At 31.5% G+C, this 15,462-nt stretch overlaps 1 protein-coding gene across 1 annotated transcript; it reads left to right on the forward strand.

Moving 5' to 3' along the window:
- Positions 1-13,331: 13,331 nt before the first annotated feature.
- Positions 13,332-14,219, forward strand: LOC104883441 (auxin-binding protein ABP19a). Its single transcript, XM_010667971.4, has one exon. The coding sequence runs from the start codon at positions 13,406-13,408 to the stop codon at positions 14,030-14,032; it is 627 nt and encodes a 208-aa protein (XP_010666273.1). The 5' UTR covers positions 13,332-13,405; the 3' UTR covers positions 14,033-14,219.
- The last annotated feature ends 1,243 nt before the right edge of the window (positions 14,220-15,462 follow it).

The following is a 15,462-nucleotide window of genomic DNA, read 5'->3' on the forward strand; positions in this document are numbered from 1 at the left end:
GAGGGAAGGTCTTTAGGAAACGGAAGGAGTAATTATCTATTTGACATTATTGTCAATCAATACAACTTTCAAGTGAAAACTTAATTAATCACGAATGCAATGTAACATCATTGTTTAGTACTTCCTCTGTATTTGTTTTCTCTTTTCTACTTTATTTCTACCCATTTGTCAATGCACTTCTTTGTTATTAAATATCTTTCAATACATATTAGTAAAAAATAACAATTGAATATTAAAAAAAAATACCCCTTAAGACTAATCGAACAAGACCCTACATGACTATATTTTTTTTTCTTAATATTGAGAATAATTTAGTAGATTCTATTTAATTATGGATAGTGTCAAGATTCCAAGTGAGAAAGATAAAATAATATAGATGAGTATTTCATAATAAATATGATAAGATCTTATAATTATATTAAATGACTTATACTAGTAGATAAATCTCTAATACTTTTATAGTAATAACATGAGACAATACTCATATTTGATATACTTTTGTGTTTTTGATGCTTTTTAGGTATTGAGAACGTATTTGGAGTATGATCAGCAAAACTTAGTCACATCTAATCTTCTGACCATAAATTTTGATGTGATTCTTGGAATTGTATAATTCCAACGAATTTGGAAACTAGTCCTCAAGAGATTTTCAGCGATGAGTGGCATGTCCCGAGTAGATAGACTTTTGCTTAAGGAGTTATGTCTTCCGAAAGTTCGGATTGTTTCTGCTGGAATCTGCTATACCTTACACACGAATGACTAATCCTCTTATTTAATGATTATTTGATTTTTCTTATCTTGTAAACTTACTTTTCTAATTATATTAGGTTATTTAGTACTTCTTCTGTCTAGTAATAGTTGCACCATTTGCATAGTGTTTACTATTCATATTTGATACTTTAATTGTCTTTGGTGATTGATATTTTAGGAAAAACATAGTCATATTGGATCTTGTTAGATTCGTCTCAATGTGTATTATTTTAATACCAATTTGTTATAATTTTTACATATTGATAACTAAAGATATTAATATTTGAAACTTTGCGACGACAAACGTGAAAACATTAAATAGTGCAACTATTTCTAAACGGAGGAATCATTATTTAAATTAAAAATCACTTTTTGTGAAGGATTGACACCCTCACTCTCTCTCTCCCTCATTAGTCTTATTCTTATTAGTTTTTGTTTTAGTTCTTCTTTTTCTCTCTAACTTTTTACTTTGAAGCCCTATTTCTTTTATTCTTCGTTTATTTTCATGAGTTCTATTATTTCATTCTCTTTTTTTCACCGATTTCCTTAATTATATTTTTCATTGTATATTTAGATTTTATTATATATTTCACAAATGAGTAGTCTTATTTCTAGGCCGTTTGGGAATCCAGGTTTATATTCTATGAATCTTGATTGGTATTATTGATAATTTGATTAGTAATTGATATTTTTAATTGATTAGTTTATTCTTTTAATTTTGTAACCTGATCAATTGTCTGATTAAATTTTGCTAATAACGAGTCATAAATCAAGACATAGTACTCCTAAGATACATTTAGCAAATCTGCTCATGTTAGCAATCGAGCTGCATATGTTGATTTGAGAGCGTTAAGACCCGATCGTAGATTTAACTTGTGCTATAGATATTATCTAATTCATTGAACTATTGATGATTTTTCAATTGATAGATTACATGTATGAACATGGTAAACCATTTTCCTAGATCTTTTTAGTTTGATTTTCGTATTTTATTAGTTTATAATTAATTCTCATATCTATGATCTTGTTCAGTTTTCCCTTACCTTAGACGAAGCTCATTAAAATGGACATCTCTATGTGAATTCGATCATACTTACCCTACTATATTATTAGCAAGTTTTGTTAGGAATTATTTTTAATAGGTGTATGACAACCTATCATATGTCCAATTTCAATTATATTTTGATCGATGCATCAAAATCATCGGTATTCTCATGTTTAATAAGCTCAAAAATCTGGGCCAGTCAAGTAATAATCAACAAATTTCGTATTAATCTTAGTTTAAATAATCAATTAAGAGGGAAAGGAGAGAAATTTTCAAATATTCACAAAATAATTTGAGTAAATGATATTGTTATGTTTCTTATTCTAAGAGCAACAGAACCCCTTGTATCTAATGATGGATAGAAAATGTCAAATGATTTATATATAGAGAAGACACAAAACATTGTTAAAAATATTGAATAAATGTAATTATAAAGGAAGTGCATAAGATTTAAACTCATCTTTAGGGAGAGAAAAACAAAAGGCAAAACCTAAACTTGTCAAATACGTTCTCTCCCCACAAGAAAGAAAAAAAACAACCTTGGACGAGATAAAGCCAAAAGGTCCTCGTTTGGGAAGATCGTATTTGTTTCCGAGAGAGTAACAACAAATCAACATTAAATCTTTCCTTTAGAACAAGAACAAGAAACATACAAAACTGACTTGTCGTTTTATTCTACATCAATATCCTTGTACACAGTGACAGATCTTAACTAACTATTCAACAGGGGCCAAGTTGATAAGATAAAAGTTTTAGTATAAAATTTTAAATGATGAGTAAAAACACTAATACACAACAAAATATTAATATACTATTATTTATGGCTACAAAGAGCTTGTAGCTAATGTAATAAATCGAAATCTCAAAGGTGCAATTTTTAAGAAATTGTTTCAATTTATTTGTTTAACCATTATGAAAAGTTCAAAAAATTGAGTAATTTTTTAAGAAATTGATGGTATAGTTCATTAGGAAATAAATAAATTACTCCAGTTTAAAAAAACAAAATAAATTACCAAATTGGTTTCTTAAGTCACAAAAAAGGTTAGGAATGAGTTTGAGAAAATAAGAAGTACTATTATAGTTGATAAAAAAAGAAAGTTTTTTAGAGAAGAAGAGTAAAAGATAGTACAATTAATGGATTTGTTTTTTCTAAATTAGGCAAATTGATATAAGCCAAAGATAAAGGGGAAGAAGAAAGAAATAATTAAAAAAGAAAGAAGGAAAAGAAAAAAGGAAAAAAGAGAAGCATTTAAAATGAAGAAAAACAAAAAAAATCCAAATGTGTTGATACAAGGTTTGAACTTGCAGCTTCTAAAACTCAAACTTCCTTTTACACCTTGCTTCAAAATCACTGTGCCATGGTTTGTTTAGTGACATATATTACAATTTACTTAATTTTATCTTATACATTTATGGGGGCCAATCCCCCACCCGCCCCAACCAAAATCCGCCCCTGCTTGTACAAGATCAAGCTCAGCTCGAAGATCCTTATTCACGAAGATAACATTGTTCGTGATATAAAGTTGAGATAGACGTGGATATCGAACCAGAGAATGAAAATATTAGAGATTGTAATCCAAAATACAAAAAGCAATAAAATATTATTGTGTTCACATTTTTAGACTTTGTATTTTGCAAATTTAACAGTTGTGTTTACAGTTATATGTTTCGGGTTCTAATATTCTCCCACATGTTTTAATTATAGTATAGATAATACTAAATATTAATCAACGAAAACTATCTAATTGTGTCAAATATTCTCTCATTACCTACCAACGTCCAATACAAAATGTAAATGGATGCCTAGACAGAAAAATCATCACAAAAATTTTCCCCGTTCAACCTATGTTGAGTACTCGTTTTTTTTAATTTTTTATAATCAAGTGGATAAAGTATTCATTGCATGCTAGTGAAATAGTGTAGCCGCCTAATTGCAAGTCGAAATGTCTAGATGAAGTTTTTTTTTTTTTTTTTTTTTTTTTGACGAGGTCTAGATGAAGTTGTTACTTGTTAGTTGCTAGTTGTATGCATCTCATTATTTCTAGAGCTATCAGGGCCCAGTTAAATATTTTAACAAGAGGCCCCAGTTTTTATATATATAAAAACTGGCCAATTTTAACATCCAATAATATATAATTTCCTTTTTTGACACAAAATATCCAATAATAGTATGGTGAAATGCTACTGATGGTATTCAAGAATTGAGAAAGATTAATTTACAATGGTTGTTAATTAAATTTTTAAAGGGGCAGATGAGAATGTTGGAAGCTTTGCTTAGAGACTAAAGATTAATGAGACATTAGACAATTGAGAATCATTGTAATTTGAAAAGTTCCAAAAAAATTATGGAAATTGTAAGAAAAGAGTAATAACTTATCGCTATTATACTCTTAGGGTGCGTTCTCTTCACCTTAATAAATTAAATTTCAGGTCCAATAAGTTCAGTTTAGTTCAGATAAATTCAGATAAGTTCAGTTCTGGTCAGTTAAGATAAGTTTCAATCAGGTCCAATAATCAGGGCAATAAGTTACAATCAGGTCTAATAAGGTCCAATAAGTTCCAATCAGGTGCAATCATGTCTAATAAGACCCAGTAAGTTCCAATTAGGTCTAATCAGGTTCAATAAGTTTTAATAAGGTCCAAATAGTCAATGATGAATAAACATTTGTATTATTGTCCATTATTTTATGATTCATATCACTATTACTTGATTATGTTACTATTAGAATTTTAATCAAATTACCACAATGATTATATTGTATTATACTTGTATTATTGTCTATTATTTTATTATTCATATTATTATTAGTTGAATATGTTGTTATTAAAATTTTTGAATTAAAGTACCACAATGTATAGTATTATACTTGTATTATTATCTATATTTTATTATTTATATTACTATTAACAAGACTATTAGATATATTAGTGGTGAAAAGTTGTATATAGGCAAGTATATAATTAGTATTTTTTGTTGTTAAATTTTTTATCTTAAGAGATAACTAATAATAATTATTTTTGTAAAGGGTAAATTTTAATAATTTTTATTTCATAATAAATTTTGAGGGGCAGTACGTTAGGGGTAATATTTATGTTATAACTCATCAATTTTTTTTGTCTAATAAGGTCAAATAAGTTCCAATTAGGTCTAATAAGGTCAAATAAGTTTTAATTAGGTCCAATAAGGTGTAATAAGTTTCAATCAGGTCCAATAATGTCTAATAAGTTCCAAACAGGTCAATAAGTTTCGATCAGGTCTAATAAGTTCCAATAAGGTTCAATCAGGTCCAATAAATTGAATCAGGTCCAATCAGGTCTAATAATAAGTTCAGTTCAGGTCCAATAAGTTCAGTTCAAGTCCAATAAGCTCAATTCAGATAAATTCAGGATTATTCAGATGAAGAGAACGTACCCTTTAATGGGAGAAGTGAAAAAATTTCCTTGTTAGATGAACTTAAAAATGCATAAATAATTAATAGAAAAAGGTAAAAATGAAATATGTAGATAGTGCTGAAAGTTAATATAGTACAAGGGAAAGAAATAGAAGAACTGCCAAAAGATTCCACAAAAAGAAAGCCATTCTCCTAAAGTGGGGTAATTGAGTATTGATGACAAGCCCATAAGTAATTAGCCCAAAATTCAGTGCCTAATTCAAGAGAGGAGACAGAGTGTTTGTTTCATCACTAACAGTGTTGGGCCAGAATAGCTCTTCTCGAGCTTCTATTACCGGGATACGTCTTTCTATGATGTGGTACCGAAGAGCTCTTTAACATAACCCACATTGGGCCATTAATTCTCTATTCTTAGTTCTCCCTAGTCCCTAGGATCGGTTTAGCAACTAAGGAATCTATATAATCTATATCTTTCTATATAAATCTATATCTTTCTATATAAAATCTTTAATCGATATCTTTAATAAGTGGTAGTATGTGGATTTTATTTGAAATCATATTTCGAAGACTATTCGATGGTAAAATAAATTCAATCCGACTTGCGTGGACCCGGTTCACACTAAAAATAGTGTGGACCAGGTCCAGGCACGTGACCCGTTATATTACTTTAACATACATTATATCATTTTAACATACACTATATCATTATAACATACGCTATATCACTTTAACACACCCTATTGTCCCTATATCACTTTTAACATACACTATATCATTTTAACACACACTATATATCACTTTAACACACACTATACCACTTTAACACACACTATATCATTGTAACATACACTATATCATTGTAACATACAATATATCACTTTAACATACACTATATCACTTTAACATACACTATATCACTTTAACATACACTATATCACTTTAACATACACTATATCATTATAACATACAATATATCATTATAACATACACTATATCACTGTAACATACACTATATCATTTTAATATACACTATATCATTTTAGCATACACTATATCATTTTAACATACACTATATCATAAACTCACGTGATATGGATCGGGTGCACACTAATTAGTGTGCACCGGGTTCATATTAGTTTTTTTAAAATAAATATATATTACGCATTATGTAACAAAAGTTATATTCACTTTACATTGTATAATAATTGAGGTTGTTTATTCAGAATTAGACTTTAATCTTCACTTATCCAAAATACCTTATATGTGTTTATATCTATGTTGTAAACTATTTCTTTTATAAAAAATAAATATTGGAAAGAATGACATGACATGCTTAGGTGTCTCTATAAAGTTCAAGTTTTTTAAAAAAAAAAATCAAACTCTAATTTTTTCATCGTACAAAACTCTAATGTATATGTCATTTTATCGCAATAGATTTTATTAATTTTCGTTCTAACAATAAAGTTTACTAAATGAATTTTGTCGCAATACTAAATTGTTTTGGTTCAATTGAGTAAGTTCAAGTTTTGAAAGATAATATGTTTAATATTATAAGTTGGACCTATTATCAAATGCTATAATCACATATAATACACTAAATTATAGCCATATTATATTTATGTAAAACAAAGACTAAATATTGCGTTACAATTCATCTAATTAAATATATTTTCATGACTTGTAAAACTGTATTGTAAATGGATCTTATTTAGAAGCATATTTTAAACACTCTTTAATGGTACAAAGATTACAATATTTCAAATTACATAGCAAATTCTATATGCAATTTACATAATATAATAATTTAGATTGTTCATTCAAAACCAAATTCTAATTTTCATTTATCTAAAATTCCTTATATTTATTTAGATCTATATGTAGAACTCTATTTTTGTAAAAAATAAAAATAAAACAATAGTAGAAAAACGTTGATATGCCTCTCATTAATTGCGTCAAACTTACGGGAACACCGACGCAGAAGGCTAGGGCCATATCATTTGCGTCTAATACGGGATGAATGCGACGTAAATCATGGTTTATGTGCGTCGGATTTGAGGTACATCCACACAAGTACTTAAAGCAAATGGGTGGGAGAATCATCTTCGTCGGATGTTGTTTCTATATTCAACGCAAATAACTAAAGCAAATGGTGCACAATAACAAACGATTTGCGTCGAATGTCTTTGACGTGCGATGCGAATCACTACGCTTAGGTGATTTGCGCCGGATCACACGGGTCATCCGACCTTTTATTTTTTAGTAACCCTCAATCCCTCACAGTTTCTCTCTCTCTAACCCTACAACTCTCATTCATTCTCTCGCGCTCTCTAACCTTAAAACTCTCATTCACTCTCTAGCTCTTTAACCACCGCCCCTTCCCTTCTTCAATCTTCACATCTTTCTCTAATTATCCATTCTCTCCCTCCCCTTCATCTCCTTTCCCTAGAAAATCGAGCGACAACAAAAGGCACGCTGGCGACAAAGAAGCCCCAAGTTTCTCTACAAAGCCCTAAAATAGAGAAAGAGAGAAAAAGGCACACCGCTCTGCGGGTCGGTTAGGTTGCTCTCGCATTGGGGGCTAAGGTTCCAGATGAAGAATCAGATGAAATTCTCGCCTTCACAAGCACTATTACAAGGTCTTCTTGTTCACTTTTTGTTTTGTTGTGGGTTAGATCTTTACATGTTTGTTGTTTTGTTGTAGGTTAGATTTTGAAATGTTTGTTGTTTTGTTGTGAATTAAGGCCCGTTCGATATTACTGTGATTTTCTGTTTTTTGGTTTTTGAAAAGTCATATGATATATGTCTTATGATGAATAAAAATTAGACAAATTTATTGAAAATATGATGATTTTGAAAACTGACAACTTAAAAGTGAAAACCATTTTTTTGGTTTCCTGTTTTTGGTTTTTAGTTTTCAGAAAAAAAAACTAAAAACTGAAACCAAAAAACGATAACGAACGGGCCCTAAGATTTTTGTTTTGTTGTTCCTGATTCAACATCTTTTCCCGCTTCAATTTTAAAAAATTTCAATTCTAGATATTGATAGATTTTGTGTGACCTTTTCCGACGGTTTCCGGTATGCTTCTAGTGATTCGGGTAATAATTTCTGATTATGTTGAATTTTTTTGGTGGTGAAATACGATTTGTATTTTTTAGTCTTGATTATTTTTTTTTGAGATTATTTGGTTAGACTTAACATGGCAGATGGGCAATTGTTTTCCTTGAATTGTTGTCGAAACTACTTTTTTTTTAATAATCAAGCCATTTGCGTCGGATGGGCTATGGGGTCCGACGCAAATCGCTCTTTTTTATTAATAATCCAGCCTTTTATGTCGGATGGGATACGATATAGGGTCCGACACAAATCATTGGAAAATAAAAGGTGATGTGGACGATGTGCGTCAGATACAAGGCCACATCCGACGCAAATGGTTAATCAACTGCGTTGAAGTTCCATCCGCCGTAGATTCATCATCCATAATTCTAACCTCATCTCTGTTACTATTGCTATTCACATTATTTTGTGCTTGAGTTGAGTCAATTGATTCTCCCTAATTGTCTCAAACAAATTATGTCTTCAGGTATTATTTCTAGTATTACTAGCAAGTTGTTGCATAGGATGAGGTGATGGATTAACCTAATTCACAGTGGATTGCCTTAATGAGTTCGAATTGATGCAATACAGTTTATCACCTGAGACCGCGCTACTTCAAAACTCGCCTTATCCATCATAGAAGCATTCAAATCCGTAGAGGCATTCGATTATCATCTTTCTCCTCTTCCGATGTCCATCTCAACACAACCACTACTTCAAAGATTTCATTCACATTAGTCTGTTTTTTGCATCCGCCGTTTGAGGTTTCTTCACAATCTGAATAGGTTGTTTCGCTTTTGTCCACCATTTTCCTTCTTTGCTCCTTTCCCCATGGATCCAGCTACATTTTAACATTTCTAGAGAGAAGCGGGAGTCTATCTCTCTAGACTCTCAGCTTATCTTTAGTTAGACAACAATATATGGGACAAAAATGAGTAATGTATTTTGAGACATAAGGAATATAAAAAAATTATCGCCTCTGAATAATACCAACTATGGCCAGTATGTGTTAAATAATACGTACACTGCCTCAAAATAATACCAACTATGGCCGATATGCGTTAAATAATACACACTCTTCTATTTGCTCTTTATATTACCAACTATCGACATATATGTGGGAATTTGGAACCTCCTATTTATTAAGACTTTTGGGCCCTTTATCTTTCTGAATTGAGGCGTGACCTGACTCGTGTCGTGATAAATAGTTAGCCAGTGGCTGGAAAAGATATTTTAGGGAAATAAATTAATTCTCAATAGTACCAAGGAAATGCTATGAGTATTTAGGAAAGTTGGTCATATCAAGAGCACGAATATGTCGATAGTTGGTCATTAGAATATGCTAAAATACCCTTTCCAATCCCTGGCGTATTGTTTAGCACATATATGTAGATAGTTGATTCTATCAATAGCAGCCAAGTGCATATCATTTAGCACATATTGATAATAGTTGTTGAATATTATTGAGAGTCAACTTTCCGGAGTATGAATTACCTCATCCCCTTTTATTGTGTGTGACTATAAGATTTAGAGTGCCTAGGCACCTCGCTTCTAACGATACATTTTTCACCTTAGACTTCTAATCTTGGCAGCAATTGTTCGAATACTTGATTGGTTGTTATTTTAGCCGAAGGTGGGGGCCAAAAGTTGTCGTCACTCTACCTACGCATTGCATGTAATGAAAGATATTTCATACAAATAAAGTTTGGAATTGTTGAAGCACGTACTGTCTTTCTTATACAACTGTTAAATAATATCTAACTTCGTTCCAATACAGATCTTTTATTCCTGTAAGTTAGTTCACCCAAGGAAACAAGCATATAGTACAAACTACATGAATCTTCATCTTACTTTCTGATATTGTATGGACATTAGACAGATAAAGTATGCAACTATTGGTTCAATCTCTAACCTTATCCTCAGCTACGCTTACTTGGCCTATCACCTACCTTGTATCCAATGCTGCATTTGCTAAAAAAGTTAATGAAAATTTAAGAAATAAAAACTTAATGTATGGCACTAAAGTTCTTAACTCATTGTTCCTTATACATATATCAACCAGTACCATTTCAATTATACTACATTGTGTACTAAATCACATTGCATAAGTGGGATTTTCTTAAAATTTTTTTGTCTTAAGTTGCAGTGAAGCATGCTTAAATGGTGATAAAATAAGCACTGAAAATCTTTCTAATAATTTTGTATTTGGACTTATTCATGCAGAGAGATGAAGAACCGAACAGAATATCCTTAATGAATATGGGCATGAACCCATGAAGTGGGTAATTCACAATATCCACATATTTTTCTGTGGTTAAGCTTTACATTTTAGGATGACTACCAGAGACGACTTCTTAGTTCTTAGTTGTCAAATCTGGCATTTTCTGCTCCACTGTACCATATGCATTATGGACCACCATATTAAATATTGCTTTTCTACATAAGACATTGTATTTAAGTCGTTAATCCAAAGGGCCTTTTCCTGCTTCATTACATAGCATTATAGTAAATTTTCTAATTTTGGAGGAGTAATGTTTATGTTTACGCTCTCGATTCCCACTGTTACAAAACATTAGTTTTTTTTTATCAAAAACTACCTTACAAAAATGAAATTTTGAGAAACCATTTTATATAACTATTTTTTTCGAAAACAACCCTTAAATAAATTTATTTTGCAAGAGCAAACCTTATGTCAAATAACGATCGTTGACCCAAGGTTCCGGTATTGACCATGTCATAAATTTTGTTGGGTTTAAAAAGTCATGTGCCTTGCACATGACAAGGTGAATGCCAAATGCTTGGGTCAATGATTGAAATTCGACATACTGTTTCTTCTCGCACAAAATTTTTTTGTTTAAGGTTTGTTTCCGCACAAAAATTATATGAGGTGGTTTATCACAAATTTCATGTTTTATAAGGTGGTTTTTGACAAAAAAAAAAAAAAACCTATTTTATAATGTCCCTGCTAGTTTACTAGTTTTATGTCTCACCCTCAGACAGAAGGTCTCCCTATAAAACTTAATTGTAGAATGCCTCTAGCATGAATAATGGCCAGGGACGTAGCCAAGGTTGGTTGTGGAGAGGGGTCAGTCTAACTGAGAATTTTAGATATGCTTGTTGAGGGAGACCAATTTACCTATAAAACAAGATATAACCATTGATTACTATTGATTTTTTTCAAAGCTATGATAGGGCTGCAGGGGCCATGGCCCTCTTAGGTCCCAACATAGCCTCGCCTCTGTTAGCGGCCCTATCAGAAAGCCACTTTATACCAGGCCATGCTAAATTTTTTAATGAGTATGCATGAAAATGTTTAGGCATTCATAAATTTAACGCTGATAAATAATGGTATTATTGATGTCTAATATAACCTTTTTCAAGAGTTTTAGTGCAATGATAGTCTTGATATGTTTAAGAGAAAATTATAGGAGAAGAAACCAGTTCTAATGACTAATGGCTTATTCTTGTGTATTATATAGATTTTCGCAATAATGTACTTCCTCCGTTTCGTTTTAAATGTAATAAAGGGATATTATTTATGAGATATAAAATATTAATTTTTTATTGGTGAATCCATCCGGTTTCCGAAATCCATTTTTGGATCCGACTAATCCATATTCGAGCCGGGTTAGCCCTCAATTGGGGGGAAAGCTCTCCCAACATACACTACTGCGTTTCCAGGGCTCAAACCCGAACCTCTGGTTAAATTAGAACAACTCCCTTACCAACGATCTAAGCTATATGTTGGTTAAAAGGTTATTGTTGCATATAAAACAAAACTGAAGAAGTATAAAGATAGAAGCTCTAGTACATTCATTAATCATGTCAAAGATTGGCGGTCTTTTTAGTTTTGAATATGCCCACTTGGTGGCTTAGTGTAACTAAGAAACACAAACTAATCAGTGCCGGGAATACTATTACGCCATGATTATCGGGCCCTGTATAATTTCTCACAATGCGGCCCCAAGATAATACCATTTCTTAATTTGTAATTTACTTGTTAGGGTTTATCGGGAGGACCATTTATATATTATAACAACACCTTAACCACTACTTCTGTCTTGTTTTTGTGAATATTAGGAAAGCTAATTACACTATATTTGAAATTTAAAATTGGGGTCCTATACTCCTATTATGTGGCTAACCCCGCATGCATGCCCCAGAACTGCCATTGAAACTAATATAAAACGAGATGTTTGAAGCAACAAAACACATGAGCAATTCTTTAGCGCACGTTGGTATGATCAATGTAATCAAAATGGAAAGGATTTGAATAAAGAGGGAGAATGGAAATAACAATTGTTACTTTTAATAGGTGTTTGGTAACATGGTGGAATAGAAACTATTGAGAGATTTTTTTATCTATATGAACCATGAAGGCAGTACAAAGTACAAAGAAGGAGAAGGGGGATTCGAACCTGTGACCTATCGTTCATAGCACATCAACCTTAACCACTGAGCCAAGACATCCTTGCTACAATTGAGAGATTTATGATTGAGGAAGGAAACGTAATTTGTTTCCACTAGTTTGATAAGGATAACAAATTGGTGGATTATGTTTCCTTCTGGAAAACGATATGTGTTAATACTCATACCAAACAATTAGAAATGAAAACACTTAGTTGAATCCGTTTCCTACATCAAATTTTTCCCTAACAAACAACCTCTTCAATCACATAAAAAAGAGTTCTGTCGTAGATGTAATTAATCAGTCATTTTCCTGAGAAAGATTGATTTAGTCATATATAACTCATAACCTCGATGTTGGACAACCTGTATATTATCAACATATCTGAAAATTAATTAGTGATAATTGACTGCAGTAATGATTAAATAGTAGCTCTTAGTTACACTGAGGAAACAACACTGCTTTATTGTATCTACATTTCAGACGAAAAAGTTGCTACTTGTTGTTACTCTATGAATGGGGTCGAGGTCGAACAATCACATGCACCACAAAAGAATAAGTCCCATAACATGTGAATCATTTTGTACTGACCCTGCAAATTGGTTCATACACATCCATACTACTTCTTTCTATATAAACAGGTCAGAAACAGCATAAAAGATTGCCAAACGTACCAAAGATAAGCCACTACAATCTTATCTACCACTCTTTCAAAGATGTATCTTCCACTCTTCATCCTTTCTCTCCTCGTTTCGCTTTACCCGGCTAGCGCAGGGGACTTCTGCGTAGCAGATTTGAACCTTCCTGACGGACCAGCAGGGTACTCGTGCAAGAGCCCTGCTAAGGTCACAGCTGATGATTTTGTTTACCATGGTTTAGCCGCTGCTGGCAATACTAGCAACCTCATCAAAGCTGCCGTGACACCAGCATTCTCTGCTCAATTCCCTGGTGTTAATGGCCTTGGAATATCCATTGCTCGTCTAGATATCGCCGTTGGTGGTGTTATTCCCATGCACACTCACCCCGGTGGCTCTGAAATCTTGGTTGTTATTCAAGGCCAAATTTGTGCAGGATTTGTTTCTTCAGCTAACTCTGTGTACATTAAGACACTTAACAGGGGTGATGTGATGGTTTTCCCACAAGGGTTACTTCATTTCCAAATCAATTCTGGTAAATCACCAGCTATTGCTTTTGTTAGCTTCAGTGACCCAAGTCCTGGACTTCAAATCACTGATTTTGCATTGTTTGCAAACAGTCTTCCTACCGAAATCGTTACAACAACAACATTCCTTGATAAAGCTACAGTGAAGAAGCTCAAGGGTGTTCTTGGTGGTACCAATTAATTGGTTAACTTTGTTAGCCATGCTATAAATTTATTCAGTTGTGATTCTAGAAATTGAACAAAATGGAACGAAGGAACCCTAATAACTTGTACTGTTTGTTCGTTTTTTTGTTTGTTTAGATGTAATGCATTGTTGGTTGTTGTATTTGTTTTCAGAATTTGTTGGAAAGCATGTTTTTTTCCTTTAAGCTAATGTGTTTATTTTATCATCGTCATATTCACATCGTATCTTTGCATGATTAAACACTAAGAGCATGATTGACAATGAACCCAAAAACAAAATCGTTCTCGTGTCTCCTCACTTTATCCTAAAAAATCTATCCTCACAATATTTTACTTAAATTCCTACTTAGAGAGTAGATCAAAAGGGAAAAAGATAATTGAGAAAATATTTTGATATATGCATCCCTAAATGCTATTGAAAATCATTAAATACATATTCCATATATATATGGCAAAATCATGTGTTGATCGTCGTTGTTATTAATAATCTAGTTGATGCTTATTATACATTTACTAGCTTTCCACCCGTGCAAAAATGCACGGGAGGTTTTATGTAGAAATGGTTTGGAGCTGTATATAATGTACGACAACATTATTTTGTATATTAAGTAGTTGTTTTTATTTGAAATATATTGAATCCGTGATTATTTAGAATCCATGTATTTAAGATTAAAAGAATATAAAATGTAAAATTATATTTAATATACATAAAAATCCTTTGTTATAACATTTTAAACTTTAAAAATATTGTGATCGTGATATATACATTTATAATTACGTAAATGAAACAAAAAAACACATTAAATTTGGGGGAATACTTTGTTTATAAATTTAAGATTTTAGGATGTGTCTCCTAAAATCATGATTTGAATAGTAGCTGATTGATTTCAAGTTTCATAATCATATTGTGTATTAAAAATAAATTTTATAACCGGCTTATGACTCGTATGTTTAGTGATTGATGTAGCTAATATCATGATAAAACATGTGACCAACCAACTTTTTTTTTTTTTTTGCTAAGCAAAGGTTTGCTTTCTCTTAGTTGGTTTTAGGTTGTAACTGTTTGCTCTAATTAATATAATTACTTTCTTAGTAAAAAAAAACTTTCTTAAAACAAAATAAGTTGAATGAAGAAGCTTTTGTTCTGTCTATCATTTTATACAAAGGCTCATATAAAAACACAATACGCAGCACTACTGTCACTCGATCATGCAACAACTTTCACTCCTTTGTTATGACATTTTAAACTTTATAAATATTGTGATCGTGATATATACATTTATGATTACGTAAATGAAACAAAAAAACACATTAAATTGTGGGGGAATACTTTGTTTATAAATTTAAGATTTTAGGATGTTTCTCCTAAAATCATGATTTGAATAGTAGCTGATTGATTTCAAGTTTTCATAATCATATTGTGTATTA

Source organism: Beta vulgaris, chromosome 8 (assembly GCF_026745355.1).
Source record: "Beta vulgaris subsp. vulgaris cultivar EL10 chromosome 8, EL10.2, whole genome shotgun sequence".
NCBI classification, from domain to species: domain Eukaryota; kingdom Viridiplantae; phylum Streptophyta; class Magnoliopsida; order Caryophyllales; family Amaranthaceae; genus Beta; species Beta vulgaris.